Source organism: Corapipo altera, unplaced genomic scaffold (genome assembly GCF_003945725.1).
Source record: "Corapipo altera isolate COAL_440 unplaced genomic scaffold, ASM394572v1 0, whole genome shotgun sequence".
NCBI classification, from domain to species: Eukaryota; Metazoa; Chordata; class Aves; order Passeriformes; family Pipridae; genus Corapipo; species Corapipo altera.
This window is the reverse complement of record NW_020884872.1, coordinates 38,731,262-38,758,702: the sequence shown is the minus strand read 5'-3', so window position 1 is coordinate 38,758,702 and position 27,441 is coordinate 38,731,262. Positions and strand designations below refer to the sequence as shown.

General features: G+C 36.9%; 1 protein-coding gene across 5 annotated transcripts in view; it reads right to left on the bottom strand.

Annotated features, from left to right (window-relative positions):
* NALCN (sodium leak channel, non-selective) overlaps positions 1-27,441 on the bottom strand; it is a 223,288-nt gene that overhangs the window by 76,607 nt on the left and 119,240 nt on the right. For all 5 annotated transcript variants that reach the window (XM_027644562.1, XM_027644537.1, XM_027644531.1 and 2 more), the window contains 3 exons: positions 25,507-25,698; positions 17,614-17,751; positions 13,715-13,789 (listed from right to left, as the gene is read on the bottom strand). In XM_027644562.1, the coding sequence (XP_027500363.1) occupies positions 13,715-13,789; positions 17,614-17,751; positions 25,507-25,698 (405 nt within the window). The remainder of the gene's footprint in view (positions 1-13,714; positions 13,790-17,613; positions 17,752-25,506; positions 25,699-27,441) is intronic.

Below are 27,441 nucleotides of genomic sequence, written 5' to 3'. Positions count from 1 at the left end.
GTAATGGCCATAAATTAAAACACAAGAGGTTCCACCTCAATTTGAGGAAGAAATTCTTTACAGTGAGGGTGGAACACTGGAACAGGCTGCCGAGAGGGGTCATGGAGTCTTCCTCTCTGTAGACATTCAGAACCCTCTTGGATGCATTGCTGTGTCACCTGCTCTAGCTGACTGTGCCTTGGCAGGGTGGTTGGACTGGATGATCTCCAGAGGTGTCTTCCAACCTTAACGATGCTGTGATACTGTGATCTCATTGTGAATGATCTTTCGACTCTCTCCTGCCCCTGCTCATGCTTAGTTCAAATTGCCATATTATTGTAAGCTTAGGGAGAGCCAGTGAAATTCCCACACACATGAATAAGAATATGCATTCTCAGTAACACCTTAAGTTAAAGAAAGTATCTGTCGAAACTCTTACCATCTCTTGCAAATTGCAACTTTCAACAAGTTTCCACAAGTATTCTACCTAATTTCACTCATACTTAAATGCATTACAGGCTTTCAAGTCAGTTTTTCAAGCCAGAAACATTTGAAAGGAAAATAAAATATAACTGGTGCCAAATACAAATGCAGATCACATTATGGCTCTCATGGAGAAAAGACCTCTTAGGCAGGAAAGACTTCATAAGCAAAAACAAGTCCTAACTCCTTGTTACAAATTCTTCCAAAAGGTACCTACCCCTACAGACAGCATTAAAAATTTTAGTTCTTAGAGTAGCTCTGCCAAGTCCTAAAACTACCTGCAGCTATTGCAAGCAGCTTGTTTTCTCTAAGTTCACATAAATCTTTTCACAAAATGATAGTTAGATGATGCACATCAAGAACTTACAATAGAGAGTGAACAAATGAGCAACAATGGACAACGTTCTCAGGCACATGGTGATTCTTGGGGTGTCCTGCACAGGCCCAGGAGTTGGACTTGATGATCCTGATGGGTCCCTTTCCACTCAGCATATTCTACGGTTCTATGAAAGCGTTACATTTTCCTCTTCTGTTATCCATACGGTAATCCAGACCCAAATGCATAAGGCTTTTACTCAACATAAGAAGCATTCTGAAACAATAGGTTACTGAATACAGTTCCCTTGTTCAATACAACTTTTTTTGTTGGTAATGTTGGTAAAAGTGCCAACTGCTTAAAGCTTCAATATTGCAGATGTTCTGGTTTCAGAATAATGGAGGTTTGTGCACTTTAGATATCAAATCACAGACAGTTTGGGCTGCAAATAGTTGTGTAACTGTACTTTACCCTGAAACCTGAATTGGTTTTGGCTTTGTTTTCAAAATAGGAGAAAGCACAGTCCTCTTTGAAATGGACTGTTTCCAAGGAGTTACCTACCTCCCAGAAGGAAAGTACTTTGCTTTTAGTAAGTCATGCATGATTGTGTGGTGAAACCACTGGCTAGCTGCCATGTGAACAGTTCTGTGAGAAACCAGGGTTCTGCATGGGGTAAAAAAGCCATGTACAGCCTTAGTTGGCTTATGTGCTTTCACTTTAACAGAGATGAAAATAATTGCTTTTTTTCAAAGCTCTCCTACAGTGTGTAACTATATTTTCTCATTTCCCAAACCCATATTGAGGAAAATATTTTACTTTTGTACTGTTTCCAGCATCCTAGAACCAAGATTAGGTAGAATTTGGCCTCACTCATGGGCTTTGGTTTGGCTGACAGTCAGATTATGACTTATCTTCTTTCTACGACCAGTTCTGCTGAATACATCTCTTTGTTAGCACTCACCTCTGCAAAGCTCTTACAGGGGTTTAATTATGAAGACTTCTTGACAAAAACTAATGGATCAATGCAGAAACATTTCTTCTTAGAAGCTCAAAGTAAAAAGTTAAAGAAAAAGCAGTGCACTTAGTTCAGGTTGCTTCCTTCATTTGTTCTGCAGACAATAATATAAGAAGACAGCAGCAGCACTGTCTAGTAGAAGCTATAAAAATAGCATATATTTTCACTAGCTAGAAGAGGAGTGAGCTGTTTCACTTATTAGAACTGTTTTATATGAAGACATGATGAATATGTGGAGGACAAGAGTGTGTGGAAACCAAATTTCACAGCTTAGTATCTAGAAACAGTTAAAAAAGCAAGCAAAAAGTGGAAAGGTATAAATATACAGATCGACTGCTTCACTAATCATTGTGAATGTATACTGAAGAGGGCAGTGGCAAAACCTCGGCCTTTTCTTCCTGGTCATCTGATTTCAACAGAATGACAACAACAAAAAAACCTCAAACCTGAAAATGAGTTAAAATCTGCAACCATCCCTAGCACAGAAAGTAGAAACATGCTGTGTGTGAGAGACACAAAAAAGCTAATGGAAGATTAGGTTGCAGACCTGACTTCTGTATTTTGTTCTGTAAAAGATCAGTGTATTGCTCATTTTTATCTCTTTGTCAGTGTGACTTTCATAATGGAAACATAGTTTGTGGGAAAGCTTTCTCTCATATAATGAATTTCAGCAATAGGTGTATGCCTGGGACACAGAAATACCGATAAACAATTTTATAATGATTTTTAGTCCAAAAAAGAGAGCAGTGATCAGAGCAAGACTCAACTTTAAAAGTGAAACACCTTTAAAAGTGTCAAGGAAACCAGTGCTGCATCTGTAAATCCATGAGAGCTCTCCTAATAAACAGATGGTTGTTTTGCAAATTTGCAACAATGGATGGATGAGTAAACTCCTTTGAATATGGGGAAGTGATCACGGGCAGTAAGAAATGTATGATCTAATGTAAACAAAAGACTGCACTAACTGTGTCTGGATGTAAAAAAAAAATAACCAGTAGTCGAGGAAGATAATGGCTGAGGGAAGAAAGGTGTCAAACAAGAATAATACTGGAGTAACACAGTAAATAAAAAAAATATAAATCCCAGTATCTTGATATTGATGCAGCAACACTTGTTCTCATATCATTGCAGAGGATATAAGATGGATATCCTCAACATCATTGGAAATGCAGTGAGAGCCTTACTCTCTGGGGAAGCAATTATTTGTATCTTTGTCTTTTAAGACCAAACATAACTACAAAGTCTTAGTAGGATACACAAAAATGCATGAGAGCCACATTTTTGTCATATTCCCATAGCAAATGGTGAATGTCTGGTTTCACAGTGACTACATAGTTTTCACCTCTGAGCATGCCTTTTGCTCCACAAGTGAGCCGGGGCCTGTATTATCTTCTGAGTCAACCCTGGTCGAAGTCAGGAACCTCTACAATGATCCTCTTAAATTTGTGCCACACACCATTAGAAAACTAACTCAAGTGCTAATGCAAGAGACCTGCTATTTTATGAACCTAAGTTCATAAATGTAGACTTCTTTTTCTGCTGTGAGTGACGAGAGGTAACCAGCTTTGAATGTTGATTTTTATCCTTCTTTGTTGCCATTATCATCTAAGTCGCTACCCTAACTTCAGTAAGGTGCCACTGTTGGTACCTTATCACACTATGATTTTTGGCTTCAATAATGTAAAGGAACCCATATGATTAAATGTCAATGAAATGTGGGTTCCTGATTCATCAAACTTGGATATTCATGTAATTTAACTTTATCTATTGAAAAATCAGGCATTTTGCCTAATTAGCTGTCTAGACTCCCTCTATAACAGAAAAAAGAAAGCATCCAACTTGGATGGGATGAATCATTCCCTGGAGGGTAACTATGACTACAGGCAAGCCCAAATGACTGGCGTAGACCACATGCCTAACTTTTTGCATGGCTAACGAGATTATATGAATCCTATCCCTTGACATTTTAGAAAATTCTAGCCATTATCTAAATGAATGAGAATTTTCTTCTTTGTATATAATTGTTCAAAAACTTGAGGATAGTTGCTTCTAAACTTCTGAGTGTCAGATTAACTATAAAAGCATTAAAACTTTTTTTATGCTGCTTACTGCATAAGTACACAGTATTCTCATGATTTATTTTTTTCAGTCTGTGTCAGAAGATACTCCTACTTCTTTATTAAAAACACCTGTATTTAAGTGCATGAAGCTTTTTATTTTTGAGAGGTTTCTTTTAAAAGAATTAAAAATGTGAATCTATTTGCTCTGAGTTAGAATCAAAGTAATAAGTGCAAAATCAACAACTGATTGCACATGAATTTAGGATCAAAGGTACAAATTGTGCTGTTTCTCTCCAGCTTTGATACAAGCAAAGCTGAATACTATAGCAATCAATGAAAGAAAATTTTATGTTTGCTCTAGGGATGTAAGTTCAAATTGTTTGACATGTGAATACTGCTTTAGTTTAATAAATATTTCAACTCTCAAAATCAACAGGATGCTGTGGTGATCAGAGTCCTGTAACACTGAAAAATATTTATTCTACTTACTATAAATGTTTGATTTGAAACTTCTATTCAAATTCACTTTAGAGAAAAATGTCGAAGGACTCAGCACAGTCTCTTGAGCTAATTTGCTTTGTCTTGACTGAGATTAACAAAAATTCCACTTATGTATTCTTGCATGAAAGGTAAGCAGTGTCAAATACACATTTAGAATATACATGCCAGAATTTACTTGAACAATGTTCAGAAATCAGACACTCTCAGTTTAGACAGAAGGAAAACAAAAGTCTCATTATAAATCAGAGATTTTCTAATCTGAGTAGCGAAGAAGTAACTACTTAGTGAGAAAAAAGTATTAATTGCTCTGTTTCCCTGACAACAAGACCAGAAAAAACCTGAGTTTAAGATCAGAGAGATTAATATTTAAAAATTATTATTATTTTTTAAAATGCTTTTCAAAGACCTCTGTATCCTGCTGTTGTAGTTCTGGACAACTAGGTGGTAGTAGATCCAAGTATAGACCTCCCTGTTCTCCCACCACCACCACCACTACCACCATCAAAAACCCCAAGCATCATGGTACTAGAGTCCAGGATAGTTCTTTGATAGCACTGCCATTTTTGATAGCACTCTAATCCTGATCAACTTTCTTCTATTCCAGTTGAGCCTTCTTATGAGACAGATTGCCTAATGCATTCCTTTTATTACTTTTATGCTTTTGCTTTGAAAGCTCTGTCAAGACTACTAATGTTTGTTTAACTTACTCTTTTTTGCAAAGCTTTTAAGCATTTCAAAATGTGACCCTGAACTACTGGCATCAAATTGAGCTATTCAGGACATTAAACATTGTTGAAAGCAAGAATCTATCTCAACAGACAAAACCAGCAAAGAATCTATCATTATCTCCAAGCTTCTTTGTTTACGAAAGTTTTTGTTTCAACATCAAATAGTTAAAAGTGAGATTTAAAAGAGAGAAAATGGACATGGTAAAAATCTGTTATTTTTAAAACCACAGGAACAAGATAATTTAATTTGAAAGGTATCACTTTTTAAAAAATATATGTATACTGTAAGTATATATGTATATATATATACACCATGATATAGTAGATATATATATGTATATATATATAAACCTCTGGAGAATCTGCTGCTTTGATATGGATTTTGGGGTAAAAAAACTTGTATATATTTCATGGTCTGGAGCAGAACTGGAGGGAAAGGAGCACATACATATGACAAGTACCTTCACTGGTAAGAGTGTGAATTTAATTAAATTAGAAGAGAAATGTCCCCACTTTTGTCCAAGAATTTCTGTTGCCAGGTAGTAAGGCATGGAGAAAACATTTTTAGTAATGACTGCCATCTGTATTCATGTTTTGAGTGTGCACCAGTGATCACAGACAGCACACATGCGATAAGACAGAAATCTAATCTTCCTTGAGGGAATATTCCTTTGAAGCAGTAGAACTCCACTTATGTGAGATTTCAACAATTTAAAAGTGGATCTATGTTCCTGATTGGCTCAAGGGGCTCAAGCACTAGAACAGACTTTGTTTGATTCCTCATCCTACTGGGAATTTGTATATGAACCCAGAGATGTCACTTCAGCTTTGATTCTCTAGTAGTAAAATAGGGACACAACAATCTTGTCTGACACAAACTGTAAGATAAACCCTTCAAAGTTAGTGAGGTAAGCTGGGGTTGTTATCACAAGTATAAGGTAAACAAAGAAATTTTATATTTTGTCTTATAATTATATATATAATTATATATAATATATATTTTAACAGTGGCATTCCAGGAAATAGGATTACAGAAGTAAGATTACATGGCCAAGGAAGTTAGACTGTGGTTCATGCTCAGAGATCCTCGAGATGCTTGCCCTATCCCTTGGGGCATTACAAAAGAGTACAGTGGGGGTGTACATGGGTTTAGCCACCAATGTGTTTGCCCTTATGCTATTTGAAAAATGGAATCCCATTCAGATGATGAAACATTAGGGGAGTAAGAAGGAGTGCACTAGGTTAGATCAACGGTCCATCTCTCCATTGCCCTCTCTCTGACAAGGACCAGCCAAAGAGCTCTGACATATAAGAGTAGAACAAAGAATAGTTTTACTTCCTGTGTGCTTTCCCAGTTTTGACAACCTCTGTGGCTGAAAGATACATCTAAACTATCAGCCCTTATAGGATTTTTATTCCATTAATTTATTTTAAAACTAAATCCATTTGATTTGATTGAGTGCCCTCTTTTTTTTTACTGTAGAAGAAATAAAATAGTCTTCTATGCAACTTCTCATACCTTTTCTGATTTCATATAACTCTTACTTAGCCTCCTCCTCAGCCCTCTCATTTACAGACTGAAGATCATCCTCATTATCTTTGTCTATACCTCTTCTTCGTTTATTATATCTTATTTTTAAAAAGATGCTTTGATCTTACCTGCATGCTGTACTCAAGACAAGGAAGCATCTTGGATACAGATGGTAGAACAGTAATGTTTTCTATTCTGTTTAACAATTTTCTCTAGTAATTTTAAAAAATATGTTTGCCTTCTCTTTTGATAAACACTGAACTGACATGACAATGAATATCTACAACAATTCAAAAATCTTTCTGGACTGGTAATAGCTTAATTAAACCCTACATTTCTGTATGTGGTCGGCTGCTTCCCTATGTGTATTTATTGACATTACATTTCATCTGACATTTTATTTCTCAGCCATGAAATATAAATATTTCACTGTAAGCTTTAATACTGCTTGTCTTTACTAACTTTTCACCATCAGCAAATGTTCTTGCCTCACTGTTCACCTCATTTTTAGATAACTCACAAATACTGAGCCGTACCGATCCCGGCCAAGATCATCATGGACTTCTACTTTCCTCTGTTATGAAAAAACAGTCATTTATCCTTTTGTTTTATATCTTTTTTCTTTTTTTCGTTATTCAACAGATATTTCTTTCTAAATTGTGTAAGCTAAGAAGGGATCCACTTTGTATGGTACAGAGGAAGCTAGGATATACACTTGAGAAGCAGTGTCACACAGGTGTCATTTTGTAAGCTACAAACTATGCTGCAGATGAAGGAAAGATGACTCATACAGCCAGGGTAGCTTGAGGATAATCTTATGCTGGCTCCAAATTTTCTAGTAGCTGCCCTACAAACAAAATGTATGTCTCTCCAAATTGCCCTCAAAAGTATTTACTACTCTTCAGTGACTAGGGAAGGAAATTTCCATGAATACCTTAAGCTGCATATTCAACTTTATAATGTATTGGTGAAGTGAGATGAATTCTACCCAGGTGTTTAAACCTCCATACCATTTTAAGGGAACTTCACCGGCTGCAAAAACTGTTTCAGGGACCAGGTACTAAAACAGTAAAGTAAGCCCAGAATGGAGTAATAAAAAGGTAAACATGAGTTTTTCTGTAGAGAGCGAGGCTACGGGAAACCTAAAAGTTTGCAAAATTCTAATAGGAAACAGAAAAACATGAGAAATAAAGCCATATTAAGGAGGGGATGTAAAACTAGACAAGAATAACATATATAAGGCTTTTATATTAATAGTAAAACCCTAAAAAAATTAACATGGTTGAATTAGAATTTCTGTTATTAAAAACTCCACAGTGTTGACACAAAACACACCTCAGAAATTCGGCAGAAGCAACAAGCAGTAGGATCCTGATCATATTCTGATCAGAATGAGAATATGCAGAACAGGCAACATATTATCCAGTACACGGGACCAATGAAAGACTGGTGTTATTCTACACAGAAATTCTACAGTCAAAGAAGTAAATAAGATAAATGCATTTATAAACAGCACAGGATCCCTCTGCATTGAAACTGTGTTCCAAACTGGAAGAAATATTCTGTCACTGTAAATGAGGGTTAGAAAGTAACTTCAATATGCAAAGTAGTATTCAAAGCCTAAAGACAAGCAGTAATAATAGTGGGAAGCCTTTGTTTATCCTCAGGTATGTTTAGGAAAGGGTAGAAGAAAGAAATGAACTTTCTACCCATGTGTGAATCCTTGCTGAATTATGCAGCCAGAGAACACCTAAGTGAAGAAGTACATTATGGTTTAGTACTGAGCAAGATCTAGTTCATGACATAAATATCAAAAAGTTATTCCATAACAGTAAGAAAAATGATCTTAAATTCAGATTTTAGTTTACAAGTAAAAGGTCAAATCCATCTACTACGCTGAATTTAAATGAAAAAAACAATTAATTACTTAAAATCATAAGGCTTTTTAAAAGAATTTTGAAGGAAAGGCCAAATGACAGAAACTGGGAAGGGGGTGTATGGAGTAACTTTAAATATCCTGTTTTAGAAGGACAGAGCACATCTACCATTGACAGAAAAACTCCAAAAAAGTAAAAAAGTCCAGCAGTGTCAACTGGACTGCAAAGAAGACTTTTAAGAGTAAATGGATATGTTTCAGAAAGGGAATCCATATGCTAAGCAAAGAATAGAGAAAAAAAAGCATAAGTACTAGCAATTTTTTGGTATAAAAATAATGGTAGATCATGAAAGATATTGAGAAACTACTTTCTAAAGAAATAAAATCTAAAAAGAAAGCTTTTAAGAACATGAAGAAAGCAGCAAGTCTAAAAGAGTAACATACTATTAATCAAGTGTGTTCTGTAAAATAAAACCAAAGCAAGAAAGAAAAATAAATAGTGTTGACCACACACAAGGTCAAAGGAGACCTTAAACAATGCCAAAGACTGATCTTCTACAAAACTGTCATGAGAAAAGCTTTTGGAAGATAATTGACACAAATTCAACTTGTCCCTCTCCAACACCTGATAACACACTCTCAAGACTTCTAAAGGATCTCAGATACAACAAGGCTGACATACAGCAGTGGTAAATAATTTGTCACCTAAATAAACTTCGGAGTGAGAGAAAGGAAAGTGGTTAATATGACTAATGTTACAAAAGGGATTCAGGATAGAGCATTCAGGAAATGAGAAACTAATCAGTCTGACTTCACATTTAAGCAATTTGATAGAAATGTATTAATACTACAATTAGTAAATATGTGGAAAATATGATGTGAAAAGTTAATGCAGCTGCTGTAAGGGAAAGTCATGCTTCAAAGAGTGATGAATTTCTAAAAAAGAAAGTTGTCACTTTATCACAAAAGGCAAAAGAAATCCAAGAAGTCCTCTCAGTTTCTTTTTAACTTTGGAGCAATAATTTATGGAGAGAGGCATAAAAGAGAAGGAAGTCAGTATTGTAGCTGAGAGATTTCTTATGCCTAAGATCAATATCACCCGCATAACTGATGTACCGATCACCACAGAAAAGGACCTCACAGGATGATGAGCAAGATCAACGACATACCTAGAGATTAAGTAGTGTGTTAGGGTCAGTCTGAATTGCTGCAGAGGATCAAATTTAATGCACAGAGAGATGGTGACTATTAGCGACAGTACAAACCCTTCTCACTTGAGCTATCATAGCAGATAGACGAGAGGATGAGATGTGGCAGAGGATGAGAGATGTATTGCAAATGAACAGAGCTGTAAAATACAAAGAATTATTCTGTTCTTAAACCAGATGAATGCTGTCTTGAAAAAACAGATTCTACTCCTATGTGTGCTTCTGCTAAGTAAATCACTCAAATTAAATATTTTACAAATTTTGTGTTCATTGTACATACTTATGAGGGGTACCATAAAAAAGTCAGAAAGGAGATTAATAGTTTTGTCTTTGTATCAAAGCTTGAATACTGGGCAATAAATAAAGGACATGATCACACTGTACAATAAAGAGAAAAAATATCGACTAGTGGTTTATTAAAATGAACTCTATCTACTCCTTGCACTAAATGAGGCCAGACCTTTAGAAAGAATATTATGTAATGATGTAATTAAAAACTGAATCATGATGCATATCCTTAACTAAATTTGCACTGGTAAATTTAATTCTAAAAGTTTACTTGCTTTTAAATACATTATTTTACAATCTTATTTAGATTCTCTGAGTCATTTAATGCTTTGATTTATTCATATTTAAACATATTTACTGAAGCAACATGAATACCAAGTGTTTACATATCATTTTACATTTTGCAAATATTAACTAATTAGTCCTTTCCCCAATAATCTGAAAGATAAGTAATAAAATACATCTTATCAAGTTTCAGAAAAGAAATTCAGTGATAGTTAAGAAGAACACAGCCCGAAAGGGATTACTAGCTAGATGTGATTTCTGGTCTAAATATATTCTCCTTCCTTCCTTCAAAAACATTCAGTATTTCATCACCTGAAAATGCCCTGTGCCTTGAGGTTTACGCCTTGACCTTTACAGCCAGTAAAGGCAGGGAAAAAAATAGACCCATGAGGATGGAAATACTTTGTAGAGCATTACAGTTTCACCATTTTCAACCAATCAAGGTCTTTTACATTTGAATTACAATTTGAATTATTTGACTCCTCCTTTGGAACACCATTTATCTTTTAATTATAGATGTCAAAAATTTTCCTGTGCAGCAATACAGGTCTATTTCTTTAGAGAAATATTCTTGATTGAAACATAACAATTACCTTACAATCCTTCTTCTTCTTACAGTCCATTTTTAGTGGAAAATTCAAAATATCATTGAATTAAAAACTCTATTTACTTTATCTTCTTGAGACAAGGCAACCAATATTTCAGCATACTAGACCACAGTCAGCACTGAGCCTGTGATACCATTGCATTTAACCCACAGGAAACCTTTTTGGTTCTAGATATTTAATCAGTTCTACATTCATTCCACTAACTTTATATCATGCAGCTCCAAGAACCATATCCTTACCCCCTTTCACCTTAGTAATTTTTAAAATATGCAAGACTTCATATAACATTAATTTGTTTTAAAATACCAGAAGGAAATGCAGTATTGAAGTGCTGAAGGGAGGTGACTGTTTAAAAGAACATTTCAAAAGCGTAAGTACAAGTGAACCAGTGTCAGCCACCTTGGATATTTTTATACATCAAAATGGTGTATAACGCATATACCATTATGCCATTCAACCAAACTGCTGTGCCCAATAGCAGAGTGCTGTGCTCTGGTTAAATGACCACTTGGGTCACAGAAACAGTCTGTCAGTGGCATGGTAGCTGGAAGGTTTGGTGATTGAGGAAGTGGTTTTATTCTGGTCCAGCACCATACTCATGTACTTATGCTGCTGTAGTCTATGAAATTGAAAGACTCATTCAAAAATTATATTTTTCACTGGGGTGTGCTTTATTGCTATTACAGAGACAGAATTCCTACTAGGTTAACAAGATTTCAGACTGACACAGTGGTAAGTATTGCACATGGTGGCCTCTCATCATTGCTTTTTGTTCACCGGTTCCAGAGCAAGCTGCTAAAGCACAAAGCTATGCAAAAATGTAGACTATTAAAGTGGTTTTTGAATCAGAGATGCTATGTTTCATGGAAAAAAAACTGGATTTCATATCATAAGCTCTTCACCTTGGAAAGTTGATTTGTGTTGCTAACTCATACAGAGATTTTGAAAAATTTCCTGTAAGGGTATCAGGATGATATAACATTGTTTGCCATACATTTGAGCCATTTTCATTTCAGATCATTTTACCTCTTGAGATGGTAAAGAGAAACATGAATGCACTTGATTTGGCCTACTTGGTTTGCATACTCAAGACTGTCAGGCTTTGTTTGACCTTGTTTTCCCCCAGAGGCTAAAAAAAGTGGTAACCCCCAGGGGGTGGAAACCCCTGGAAGTTTTGAAGTCCTGTCCAATGGGTGCTCCTGCAGAAATGTAAACATACCACAACCAGACCGGAAGAGATGAGTTGTAGTTTGGGTAGGTTAGTAGAAGTAGCCATGTTGTAGAGCCACGAGGAAGGGGCTCTGAGCCCCTCGGGGGCCTCTGGGCTCCCCCAGCCCCAGTTGGGGGCTACAGAGACTTGGAACAGTGTTAAGCTGGACTATGTGTCTGTAGCTGTGAGCTGGGAGATGTTTTCCATCATGAGTGAGCAGAGACAGAGCAGAAGCGGTGGCAGCATCCAGAGGTTTGGACATACAGCAGCGGACAGAGAGAGAGAGAGAGATAAGAAGCTCAGTCATCCTGAGAGTTGAGCCAGGACGGTGTGGGAGGTTGGCCTTGGGGGCCCTCCCTTGCTGCAAGCTACAAAGAAGTTCGCAGCCTGAGGCAGGGCACAGAGGCCCTGCAAGGAGCTTGAATATCCTGGAGATACCAGACCATCACGAAGACCCCCTGCGTCTCGTGATATGACGTGGTGAAACGGCCGTTGTCTGGGGTTACGAAGCCCACGGAAGAGAAGACGGGGCCGAGGGGCTTGGATATCCCCTCGTGAGTGCTGGCAGAGATCCAGCAACAGCTGCATGCATGAGAGAGAGAGATAGACTGCTTCTGCTATTCTGAAGAAGCTGCTGCCCTGAGAGACTGGAAGGGATCTGTCCTTCCTTCCCTCCTGGACTTTTATTTGGAGGGGAGAAGAGATCTGATCCATTGTAAATACTATATGTCATGGTAGAGATAGTTGTGATCGTGTGTATAATGTGTTATAGTATTTATTTGTACAGTCATTGTAATATATTCCCTTTCCCCCACTTTGAGTCTGGTTGTGTTTTGTCTGGAAAAACCCATCTCACATTAGGTTGAGATGTGGGAGGGGGGATGGAGGTAGGGAATTGGATTTTGGGGCTATCTCAAACCATGACACAGGCCATCCCAAAATCATCTGTAAGATCTGTCACTTATACGAGCTGATGGGTGAAAGAAGGCTGTAAGCCCAATATTACAAAAGAGGTTCCCACGTGTCAACTCATGGTATTTCGTGCATGAAACGTTGATGGCTCTGCTCCTCTTTGTGCAAATTAAAGCACAGCCATAGATTTATGTAAAAGCTACAGGCACCCTCCTCTCTGGTCATTTGTCCACAAGGTCAGAAAAGCCAATGTGAAGTCTCTAGTTAAATATGTTTTATGTGATTGACATTTGGGGTTTCAAGCATGAGAGAATGACTTCTTGGTCCCCAGATGTGGAGAAGCAAACAAGCAAGACAACTTTGCCAAGCCTCTTTAGCCCTCTCCTAACACATTGACCCTTTCGCTCTACCCCTTCCTGTCTCTGGAGCCTTGTAAGTACCATCCCCTGTAGTGGAGCTGTGCTGTGCTCATAAAGCATGGACAGGGACAGCTTTCACTAGTTTAAAAGCAAAAAGATGACCTAGTTGTGATTTTTAAATTATTTTAATTACCTGAGTATCTGAATTGACTTTCATTGAATATTTCAAACAATTTCTAAATCTCTTTTACAATATTTTAATTTTTTCCCTCACATATTATTTTACCACATAAAATACCAGTAAAGTAATGCTTTATTGAAACTACTTCCAAGCACAACAAAAATATGTTCTTACTTGTTTAAGTTTCTTTAGATCTTCATCGAGTTCCAAGTTGTCCAAAATAACAGCAACGAACAAGCTGAGTAGAATCTACAAAACAATTGTAAATGATTTGTTAAAGTTATTTTTGTTAAGAAGTACTATTAAATGACATGGAAAAATGATGGCCCTACGGATATAAACTGGATTCTTGCTTTTAACATCTGTTGAACTAATATCTCCTAGCTACTATATATCTCCTAGCCATTTTGCAAGTACTAAATTGATTTTTATTTTACCATAAAATTAATGTGAGTTTAAAAATGTTGAATTCTAGGTTTGATGACCAATGCATTGTATATGTTATCAATATACTCATTAAAATGTACTTCACTTGCAAAGAAAATTAAATTAATCAGAAATAATAATTAAAAAACCCACAAAGCAAAATCCTAAAACAGCTTGTAAAGCTAAGGTAGTTTTCAACTAAGGTAGGAATCTTAGCACTTTTTTTAAAAGAGTTACAGGCCTAGAATATTTCTGTGGTCTTGGACCCCTGAGTGACAACCAGAGCAGACATATCGTTTCAGCACTACTACAAATGAAGTACAAGTTTACCTGTCCCACCTATATAGAAGATAAAATTTAAGTGGCTTAGTATGCCAGCAAGGAGTTTGGAACTCAAAGTGCATCAGAGTTGAGTGTCTGGACCTTATTCCAAGGAAGAATTTTCTTTCCCTCCATGAACTATAAAGATACAGGAGACACAGGAAGGACTCTGGCCCATAAATTTAAAAACTGTCAGTGTTCAGAAAAAACTGTGTTCTTTGAACAGGAAAGTGGCTTTAGCAGACATATTATATGTGCCACATACTTAAAAAGTACCTCATACAGTTTTCAATGATCCAACTACAACAAACAGTGGAAGTAAAGATGGCATTCAGAATGGCAAAGCAAGACAGAATTCTGATAAAATACATAATACCTGGCACAATGTGGAGGCCCAGAGCAGCTGACTTTAGTCACAGGATGGACTGTGGTGATGCAACCTCCTCTGCCTCCCCCTAGCCCACACTAAGATCTGAGAAAGGCTCATTAGGCCTCAGCCTTGATGAACTGCACAAGGTCTAAGCCCCTCCTGAGCTTATTAGAAACACTGCCTGTTCCCAGGAACTAACAGGTGTCTAATAAGCACCTGTTTTTTAATGAACTGCCTTGAAAACTTATTTTTCTTGCCTGAATAACAAGTCAAGTGGAATAATATTTTTGTTGTTGAACTTTCAAAGCAAGTTACTGACTTGAATTGTGGTCAGAATGGAAAATTACTATAACTAAAGCCCACTCTCTAATGACCCTATAGACAGTGGTCTAAAGTGAGATGCTTTTGAGGTCTCGATTCCCAGAAGAAGGGGGATAATGTGTGTATCTCAAACACTGATAACTGGATGGTTGTGGATCCAGCCATTGACTATTAGTAATAACAGACATGAATTGTTGGCAATAAACAAGGACTACTGGTATTAATATGGCATGAGAAAGAACAAGATTTGCCTGGAGAAGGGGAGGCAGGCAGAGATAGGGCAGTGCTTTTCTGTGAGAAATAAGCACAACACAGTACAGCGCAAGCTCAAGAGTGGCAGGAAGTGGTCATGTACTACAGGGTGGGATTGTGACCACCAAAGTCCTTCAAAGCCCTACAACCCATTTCCAGAAAGGTCTGAAAGAACAGACTGCGCATGATAACTAACTAGCATAGAAAGTGAGAAACCCATCTCTGGGGTGGAGAAACCTGTCCATAAAATGGTACCCAACCAAGCCCAGGCAGAGCCCTTCAGGACTGTGGACATCTCATCAGCCAGACCGAAGCAGCTGGATTGACACTTACCAGCTGGATCAATGCTGAAACCAGGATCGGCATCCCCCCACTGGGATTGACACTGGAAACAGGACTCTCTTTCTCTTTCTTTTTCTCTTTTCCTTTCTCGCTTTCATAATTAATTCATCTCTTCCCCTTTAATTTCTCTCTTCCCTTTTATCCTACCCCTTTATCCAAAACCCACTGCCATGTGCTTATATAGCAGGTCAGGGACTAACATACCAATTTCCATGCCAAGTGGAACTTTCTGGCTGTTTGTGGACTCTCTGACTTTTGTCATTCCTTTAGATGATCAAGCATTTATGAATCTTAGGTGCTTCCTTCCCCTTAAGGGTGGGTTGTCACACACAAACTGCTTTGATCCCTAATTAATGATGAACAGTTTTGCTATAATTCTGTCAGGATTTTACAGTATGGTGTTTTCCTTCTTCAGATATGTTATACATTCCATGATACTCCAGCACCTGCAGCTCAAAGCATATCAGTTAAGGAAGTGCTGTTCCATAGTAAAAAGAAGTATGGCACTCATTAAAGATATCACCCCTTACAGTCTTGCTGATTCATGCACTGATATGTATCAAGACAAGACTTTCTTGCTCCTTTTTTCTTTTTTTCAACAAGAATCAAAGACGATGTACCACAAAGTTAAATGTAAACTTGTTACTTGTTTAATTTCCTCTGCTGCCATCTCAACTAATAACAGTCCTTGGTTCCAAGAGTGGGATTTTTTTCTGAGCTTCAACTTTTCTTTGCCTTCTAAAGTGAAACCTATTCATTTCTTTCCAAGGCTCTACAGTGTGCTTTGCCAAATGCCTGCAATTATCTCTTCTCAATTCTAATCCTCCTCCCTCTTCCAGTTGTTAAAAGTAATTTCTTCATTTAACTTCACTCTTGTTATTCACTGATGGCTGTTTATTCTTAGAATGCTTCTTTTAGGTTTCAGTAGCAGCCCAACTGTTTTCATGCTCCCTTACCAGTTCCATGTTATTTTCTTTCTTTAAACTTCTTTTACCTACAGAAAACTCTGTCCTACATAGTTTTTCTCTGCCAGGATCTGAGGAAGGTCTTAGAACTGTAACTAAAAACTTCATAAGCCCAGGTAATTCTGCAAAGTTGTCTGCTACACTCACAATTACAGTCTGATTATTCAGTCTTTAGAAATGAAACAGAACATACTGTAAAGTAAAAGAAGTAAATAGAAGTTGATGAAGATTGTATAAATACATTTAATACCTTATGTAAGTAGACAATTCAGTAAAGAATGAAAATGGAATGAAGGAAGTGAAAATAAGAGTAAGTGCATCAAAATGTCCAGTGAATGGAGAATACAAAATGAGCAATAGTAGGAGTGAATTAAGGGAGCATAAAATGGTTAGTCTCCCTGATTGTGGTATTTTCTCTGTGCTGGTATTCAAAATACAGTACTCAGCCCTTACTGATATAGGATAACCAAAGAGATGTTTTCCTTCCCATTTTCTCTATAAAAGAATGTAATAATCCCATTTTAAATGTATACAGAAAAATGGGGCTTTTAGATATAATCCCCATTTCTGTATACATGCAGGAACTGCTATATTAGTTCTCATCCATTTATTGCTTGATATTCTATGTCATATATATATGTGCATTGATTTTGCATCAGACAAATGAATGTAGTGATTACTAGTTAAGTTTATATCCTAAGGCTTTACACTTCTTACTTTAACTACTGTTGCAAAGAGAATGCAATGAAAGATGAGGAGACATGATAAATAAAATCACTTGCTTAACTCCGCAGTCACTAGAGTTGTGAAAGTACAGGACAGATAACAATTATACTGTTAGTCTAGCAGTGTTACTTGTATCTAAGAAGAACAACACCTCACACCAGAACAAAGCCCACCACTTTATGCCACATGGCTGAAGGGTAAATTAATTCTACCACATCAAAGAATTAGTCCTAAAGCCCTCTATGCTAAAAATGGGCATCACAATTAGTTTTAACTAGCTGAGAATTCTAAGTAATACAAGAGCTATGAGAATAATCAAAAGCATAGCATATTTAAGAGTGAAAACTTACCAGAGTAGCAAAAAGATGATACAGTATAAAATAAATAGCAACTACTGGTGCCCACATATGTCCTACAGCATTCAGTGTCTGATCCATGACATCTACCCATCCTTCCTGTGTGAGAATCTGAAACATTGACATGAATGCCTGCAGGAAAGAGAATTGCCAACATATTAACAAATTATATTAATATGGTTATATTGACACATTCCTAAAGTTAATTTAACAAAGCAGAACACCTGTTTTGTTTTGCTTTTTAAACCTTAACAAATGTATTTCAACTTTTAAAGCCAAGCAAAAGGTTATTCATGAGCTAAAGGAGAAATCAATAGCTTGACTATTGAACTGTAAACTGCAATTTGTAACATAGTCCTAGCTCCATTAGCCCATATGAAGAGCTTTTTGGTTTCCTTCAGGGCTGCAAAAAAAAGAGAAATATCCTGAGCATCAGATATTATTGTTTTGAATGTTACACTCTATTGTGATTTTTTTGATTATGCTTTTTCTCCCATGTTACCTCTTTATGAATATACTTATAATGAAGTGTTATAGTTAAATGTGACCACACTTTTATGTAATCTTAATAGTAGAAGCATTTGAGGTACCCCACAGATGAGACTGACCAACAAAAGGCAAGGTCTCAGTACTTGCACTTGATTCAGCCAGTCAGACTGTTCCTCTACATTTTGTAAACAGCACTCTTTGTGGAACTGTTCCTGTAACATTTTCAAATCCCTTCAGACCAGACATACATGTCAGAAACAGAGTAAATAATAGAAATGTTTCAAACAACTTCATTTGGTGATAGGAACATATGAAAGCAGATAAATCTAGAACCCAGATGCCTTAGACCTTTGGAACCTCAACTGGAGCCTACATCATTGACCAGAATCGAACTCAACGTGAGCATATACATCCTACGCAGCTACAGAGGACTGCAGGCTGCCTAGGAAACAGAAGTTGGACTATAGTATCAAAGTGAAGTGTGGATCTTGATAGCCTTAACCGTCTCAATGAGGCCAAACTATTGTACAAGTTTGTTTTGCTTTTGCCTGACATCAAAAGTGCTCTCTTTTCAGACAGGATCAAAGCTGGTATCTTACCGAAATTTATGCATAACAAAAAAGTGTTAGGAACTGAAGACATTAACAATGCAGCTTACACCTAACAGGATTCCTATAATTCAAGATGTTACAAAGATATATTAGGTCTGTGCTCAGTGTGCCTGACACTCCCAGCAACAGCAGATTAACACATTAATGCACTGGCACAAAGAGAATAGCATTCTTCTTGCCAAACCTGTGAGAAAACAGTACCCAGAGAGCTATTCACATCAATTTACCCTAAGTCAAAATGCACGCTTGAAAAGCTGAAAACATGTAGGTATATAAATTTATGCGCTTGGGAAACAACAAAATGAGTTCTAATTAATTTTTAAAGCTGCTGGCAAAAATAACGGTGGGAGACTTCAGTTTTATATTCCTGTTATAAACTACAGGCAACTTTGCTTGGGCTCCTTATCAAGTTTGCAGAGTTTTTCAAACAAAACAATGACTTCTCTAAGCAGTTTCTTCCAATGCAAACACGACTCTTAAGGTTACACTTACACCCTTAAGGGAGGCCACTCCAGAATGTGATTTCTCACCTGCAGTGAAGGCTAATTTACTCTAGAGAAGACTCTCCATGTACATACACACAGCACTTGGTTGTGGTCTACGTAAGGTCCCTATGGGTGCAACACACCAGTAATATTTGGTGAAAGGAGCTGTTCCAACTATCTGAAATAATAAGAAGGATGTGGCATGACTCACTACCTTCTGTTTCTGTATCATGAAATCAAGGGTGTATGCTTTTTGCTTAAAATTTGAAACGATGGCCTGCAAGTACAAAGCATTCTGTAACAGGGTTGGGTAAGGTAGGGACAATCTAATCCAGTGCATCTTGTTATACAATCACTGCAAAAAAGGAGTTTTGGAGTGCCCAGTTGGAGAGAACAATTTCCCAGAATCACAGAATATTCTGACTTGGAAGGGACCCACAAGGATCATTGAGTCCAACTCTTAAGCGAATGGTCCATGCCCAGGGATTGCCTCAGAGAGGGATTTCTGGAAGTAGAAAGAAAATTAACAACTAAACAGCATCAGAAGGCCACTGATACTCACTGTCTGTCCATTCTTTCATTGACCACGGACAAGGATCCTAGGAATAAAGCTTTTTCTCTTCTGTCTAATTAATACATATTTTAAAGTACAAAAATTGGATCGTGTTGCCTCTAGATCATGTTCAGAGGAAGAATTGTGAATTTTTACTCTGTTAGAGGGGTCACAAACATTTAGATACTCAAGGGTTTGTAAAAAATTTGCCTGCTGACTCTCACAAAAAAAAAGCCCCTCACCAGAGTCCAACTTGGTTTTTTATTGCTGATATATTCTGTGGCATTCTGAAGCAGACAGAAACATAAACACATTGTTAGGTTAAGACCAAGGAGTTTGAGAGTTATTTTTACAGTTGCTGTTCAGAATTAACTCACACTAATCAATTTTCAGAAATACGTAAGCCTACAAGTCCAAATTACTCACAAAAAGTGAAGCTAAGATGTACACGGAGCAGCTTAAGGCATCCAAGTGAGCAATCATACACATTGGGAGAGAAGTTAAACATCAGACTTTAATTTTTACATCAGCAACGTCTTGACCAAATGTAAAGTCTCAACCTTTCTTTTGAACACACAGATCCCACAGAGAACAAAGGCTATCATGAACCAGAAGCAGCAGAGAAAACTGCTCGCAACTATTTTTTTTTGTAAATTCTTTATGGTGGCTAAAGTTTTTGGTATATCATGTATTAGGAGAGACTAAACATGACGGCTGGAATTTACACAGTGCCCTCTACTTTATGTTGCTTAACTATGGCCTTAACTAGCATCCTGCCAACCTGAATCCAAGATCCTCCCTTCAAATTAGTGTCCCCTTACAGCCATGCACACGGACTCTTTACACTGTGCAAAAGACAAACTCTTATTACTGATTCATTTTCTTAAAACAAATCATTTTCTCCCCATGGAAAACATACAGAGAAGGAAGCATTTGTGATCTTTATCTAGGAGAGGTCCTGTGTAGCCAGCTGAGCATGCGTGAAGGAAGCAGAAAATTCAGCCTCCTTTACAGCTGCCAGTGATGCTTCAGGATGAAGAAGACAATGACCCCATCAGTGCTCAAGACTGCCTCTCGAGTCTCAGGTTCCCTTCATAATGGGGAGGTGAAGCTAAACCAGGCAGCTGTCATTTCCCTGCACTCAGAGCACCTCTGGAGTGGCAGTCATACCTGACTGGTGTGGTACTCCTTGCTGAAATATAAGGTGGGCACTGCATTAAATAACATATCCCACTGTTGGTTTTAAAAACACCTGAGGGACTGGGTAACTGAACCAGTGCAGTATCCTTTCTTCTGAATCACAGTGAATTCCAATATTTTACTGCTTAAAAAAAATATATATTTTATTTAATTCTTCAAGGTGTAAAGATACTTCCAGTACTGTGACCTCTCATTAATATAAGTACCAGATTAATGTGGAGAAGATATTCTTTGAACATCATAAAAATCTAATCTTCCATTTAAACCAGTTGTCCATTAAGCACATAGTTATATAAAATGACCTTTCAATATAATTTAAGTATTTTATTATATCATTTATGAAAAAAATTAGTTTTAAGTAAATAAGGCAGTGCACAATGAGTATGCACTTTACACCTAGCAATCTCCTTTAGAGCAAGTTATTTTTAGCTGAAAGATAAGACTTCCCACTGTTTATTTTAAAATTAATTTGAAATGCAACTAGCTGACAGAATCAACATCTGTGAAGACAAGACTTAGAGATTTATGCAAATGGTGATTTTCTGCATTAATTTGTGTTATAGAAAAGACTGTCAATTTCTTTGAGTATTTATGCCCTATTACTTAATGAACTGTTTTGATGATGGAAGTCAAACTACCTTTTTATTTATAGTAGAAGATTGGCAAAGGTTTGGTAGAATATATGAGCCAAAGCGCCAGTTCTGATATCTTGTCCAACTATTACAGGGGTGGTGCCACACAAATTACTACTTAACAATTATGATGTACTTGTCTTGTAACTGGAGCTTGTAGGGGACAAATCCCAAATCCCAATGGCCGCATTCATGGAAGCTGTTCTACAATCAGTGGGATTTTTTCTGCAAATTAAGTTAAAGGGATTTAGGACATTGCTATAACTTCCTTGCAATCTGTTCTACCACCATAAACTTATGTTTTCCTCCTAACACAGTCATGAATGTGCAGTAATGCACTAAGTAATGCACTAAGTAATGCCTGTAAAAACATGGCAGTCATACTGAGATTTTAACTGCATCAGAGAATTAAGACTACATTGTTTAACTTTTCAAATGGATGTTGCTTAGGTTGAGCTAATATTTCATATCTTGAACTTTCTTCAAGCTTAAGGCTAGCAGCAAAGATCTGGTTTTGTGAAGACTGGAGGATTTTTGCTGCTGAGATCAGTTGGGCCTGGCTTTCATGTTGTAATGACCCATTTAAAAGAAAGGCAGCATTCCCAGCTTTGTAACCTGAGATACAGAGCAGTCAGCACATGGCCCCAAACTCCAAGAGATACCAGGACATAGAAGTCAGAGACACTAACAATGTGTTTTGTTCTCCATACAGTGAATTTTCATAGTGGCCTTCTTACACCTGTGCCTTTGAACAGTTTTCCCCTCCCATTCCTTCTTCAGAGGCCCAGCCACCCCTGAACTTTCTCATAGCTCAATACGTGCAGCCCAAGAAGACATGCAAAAATAAGAGACAGCAGATGGGTTAAAAACATTATAGCAAACATCTATATTTTTATACTTGGTATTAGATAGAAAGCCAGTCCATTGGGCCAAAAGAAGTAATGGCCAAAAGAAGGGTGAAATTAGTAGCCATGGCAACACTGAGCTTGTGCCTATTCACTGTCATCAGGAAACCATGTGAAAACATGCAATTTAGAGGCATTAGCAAAAGGAGGAGGTCTACTTGTTCCAAAACCCATACTGTGCCTTTTTATAAAGCACTTAGAGTTTCAAAATGATTGTAGGTTTTGTCTGTTTCAGTGTAGAAAACACTTTACTGTACAAACTCAAAATTTAGCCTCTAATGTCACCATTTTTGTTATCATGCTTGTCCTCTCTGTATTTGCAACCAAAAAAATGCCATAGTAACAATGCTGGAATTTTTAGGTTTGCTTTTCTCTGAGGGTAAGCTCCTAAAAATTTATCTTAGCAAATTCTGGTATTGCAGATCTCATATCATCTCTACTTTATATAGTACGTCTTCAATCATGTTTTGAAAATAATTATAATTGTCTTATTGCAAACTGATTCAGTGGTCTTTATTCAGGGCAGAATATGTGAGATCTCCCCAGCCTTTTCTAGGAAGTCACACTCCTTTGGAGGGACACCTCTATTCACATAATCAATCACAAATTTTGAGTTCAAAATTTTCATTGACTTTAAACCTATTAAGAGATGTTTCAGTATAAAATTGCAAAAAGAAGCCACATACTGTAAATTATACACTTCTGAAACAATCATAACAAGGTGAATATGTATAAAAATAAAAAATAAATAAAAAATAAGGAGAGACTCTTACTTCTGGCCATCATATGAAAAATATTAAAAAAATTTCAATTCAGTATTGCTGGAACACTCCTTTATTGTTGGTAACAGGTCTTCTGATTTTCCAATACTTAAGTCAGAAAAGAGGAAACAAGTAAAGATATTTTCTGTTTGTAAAAAAAATGTATAATTTGCTGGAGAGAATATTTTCTCACTCTTCAAACATATATTTAGGATATTCATATATCTGTTAAAATTCAATATGCTAGAAGCTCTTATTGAAGTTTAAATGGCAACAGATTAAAATGCTTAAAATAATCCAAAACTTTATTAATGTATTGATATATATTGGTAATTTTTCATTGCAAGTGGATCTTTACTCAGATACCAATTTATCTAGTCAAAATGTGCAGATGTTTGTGAATCTGTCTTATTTTAATCATACTACAATAACTCTTTGAGGACTTCCATTGCCATTTTGCATAAATAATAAAATAATTCTAAAATAAAATTCCTTGGTGATTTGAAATCTGAAGTTGGAGGTTTTTTTCAGAAGTTACACATTGGAGTTGGTCACACATTAGAAAAGCTTAAGTTTTTTTTTTTTTTTTGTGGGTTTTTTTTTTTCCTTTTTTCAGCATTTAAACAATTAATTATATGGAATTCTACTGGATGCTTTTCTAAGCACATTTTCCAAAATAGAAAGCATGGTGTTACATTATTCCCAGTGGGTAGGGATTTTTTGTCTTACATTTGATGGCCAGCTTCCCATACATCAAGTTCAGGTTGATAATTACAAATTGCTGCTTAGCCATTTTGTTTGCTAAATGCATGACCCTTGAGGCTGCCTTATTCACTGTTATTTAATTGTTCCAAACAATGCACTTTCACTAAAATAGATACATTGGTTAACCAAACTGGAATGACAGAAACAAATAAATTGTCACTGGAATCAATCCATGTACACTCAGTCTAATCCACTATTAAAGAAATGGCAGTATTTTCATTCAGAACAGTGTGCTTCAATAAATACATTAGCTCCAATTTCCACTGTTTTTCAGTGTTCTGTTCTGAATTAATGTAATGCTCATAAATATCCATTATTTATACCCAGAAGGCAAACACTTATTTTGTCAATGCAGACTGATTTTATAACCCTGTGTAAAACAAGCATTCCTGTACAAATCAAGAACAACATGAAGATATAAGTCGTGTATAGACATTTTATATAAATTTTGTGGCTAATATTCACACTTGTGGGCATGAATCTTCTTTCTGTAACATGCTACAGTACTGTTAAGCCACATGCTGTTGTGTCATCATCACGGTGCATAGGTAAAATTTCTCTATATTCCCTTGACAGCAGAAACAGAACACCTCACTCAAAGAAAGACGGCCTTCACTACAGAAGGACTATAGGAAGACTGTTATACCCAGAAAATACAATTCTTTTATCTATACATATGGAGATAAACTGCTTCATGGTTCTCAGAAGGAAAGGAAGATCACTAATGTAATAAAAAATATGATAGAATGTGACTTGGTTTCAGCTGGGGTAGAGGTAATTTTCTTCCCGGTAGCTGGTACAATGCTGTATTTTGGGTTTAGGATGAGAATAATGTTGATAACACTCCAATGTTTTAGTTACTGCCAAGCAGTGCTTGCTCAGAGTCAAGGCCTTTTCTGCCTCTCACCTCACGCCACCAGTGAGCAGGCTGTGGCTGCACGAGGAGTTGGGAGGGGACACAGCTGGGACAGCTGACCCCAACTGACCACAGGAATATCCCACACTGTATGGTATCATGGTCAGCATATAAACTAGGGGGAAAGCTGACTGGTGGCTGCAGATTGGAAACTAGCTGGGCATCGGTCAATGGATAGTGAGCAATGGCAATGTGTGCCACTTATTTTGTATATTCTAATGCTTTTATCATTATCGTTTTCCCTTCTGTTTCTATCGTACTAAAATTTCTTTATCTCAGCCCATGAATTTTTGCTTTTTTTTCTTTTCCCCCCAATTCTCTCCCCCATCCCAGTCAGAGGGAGGACTGAACAAGTGGCTGTGTGAAGTTTAGCTACTGGCTGGGTTAAACCACGACAGAATCACAGAATCATTTAGGATAGAAAGAACCTTTAAGATCATCGAGTCCAATCATTAATCCAACACTGCCAAGTTCACCATCAATGGTAAGAAAATATCAATAATAAGAAAATAGTAACAAGTAATGAGTAATCATTTTGAGTAATTAATGAGTAATGCTTTTTATACTTGCCCGTGGAAAGGTTGTAAATCTATCCAGTTCTTCCACAAAGCAAAACATCTGTAAACTGATTGCTGACATTACGATTAACAGGCTGGCAGTAAATACTACCAAACTCCCAAGTTTTTTTCCTGGTCCAAATATCTTGTACACAAAATCCTCCAAAGCAGGAGAAATCTTTATAAGCCGAACTACTCTAAGAACCTGCATGGAAAAAGAAAATACAACTGTATCAATTATTTGATTATCACATTAATCAAAACTTTTCAAAATATCAGACAGTCACGGCCAAAAATGGACTTGCAGTCCTGTAGTCCAATAAATATTAGGTTGACAGCACTTGTAACAGATGACAAGTTGTGTTAGGTTAAAAATATAAGACACAGAACATAAGCAGCATTTAGGCATATAGGCACAGGATGACAGCAGAAGTCTTGATAGTACAGGTATGGGAGGACTGAAGGACCCCAAGGCTGTAAACAACTCACAGATCACTAAGAGTCATTGCAGAAATGCAATTGGGTAAAGCTGGTTTTGAGGTAACAATGGGAACAAAGACATAGGCAAAACATATGACAGATAGTAAATCTGAATGTAATGTGGAATTAGAGACCAATGGAGGCTTATAGTGTGTTAGCAAATATAAGAATGGCTCCAGGCAGGGGTCCAAGCACATCAGTCTAGATTTAGCAACTGAAAATCTACTGCAGTGCTAGTAAGTTGCTCTGGTTTGATCACTTCTAAAAATTCATACTTATTCTAAGTAGACAGGCTCCTGAACAGTCTTTGAAGAAATCTCTGCTTTGAGCAGCCAGCTAGATGAGATTACTTTGAAAGGTCACTCCCAAACGAGATTTTTCTATGATTCTATGATGTTTGTTGTATTACGTTACATATTCACATAAAGAACTGCCAAATCTTTCCATTTCAGTGATTGAAGGCAAAATTGTTTGGCATTGTGTCCTATGTAACCTAGCAAATTTGGTAATGAACATATTTTGCTATTTCATATTATATATAACATGGGAAATTTTGGGTGGCATTTCTCAGTATCAGAGGAAACAGCAATGTGTGCCACTGACATATCTGATACCTTGCAGTATTAGTACTGGCAGCAAAACTTTGATCTTGTGTGGAACTCCTGACCCATTTACTGCTGAGTCTACTTGAAAGAGCTGCTGATAGCTCTTATTCTCCTATTTCTGCTACTGATGGTGGCACAGTGACATGAATATTAGTATCAACAAGAGGCAGTGGCAACAACAGTAGTTGCTGAAGATAACAGACAGCAGCATATGGGGCAACTGAGATTCTACAGTTCTTCGTGAGAAAAAGACTCTCTAGCCCAAGGTATCATCTGGATTTCCACAAGAATCATATTGCAACCAAAAGGTAGGTATTACAGTGCAGTTATTGGCTGAACTATGTGCAAGTCAAATACAATTACCATGCTGTTTTTGGAGAGAAAATAAGTATGATGTTTGTTCACAGAATGAGATCACTGTACTTTGTAGCTTGCTAAATACTGTACACCTTTGGATTTTGCATGAAACTCATCTCCCTAACCATTTGTAAGGTATGCAGAATATGTTTGTCATTTAGACTTTACTGCAAAAGGGGAGGGAGAGAGAGAAAGTTGACTCAAGAGAGCAACTTATTCCAAACATACCAGATCCCTTGTGTGAGATGGGATGAGCCTCCACTGTCTTCAGTAGTAAACAAGAGTGCCAGATCAGAGGTTAGACTAGACTTTCATAACATTAGCACAAGGTGAGATAAAGTCCTTTCTTTCATGTAGGTACTGTGGTTACATTACATGAAACTGGATACCAAGGCAGACAGCCAGATGAGGGAGATTTCCAAGTACTATGAACATGTAAATATGGTGCCTTCTTACTTACAAGATTTACTCATGGTGTAAATGTTAGCTCTGTTCCCATCAATACT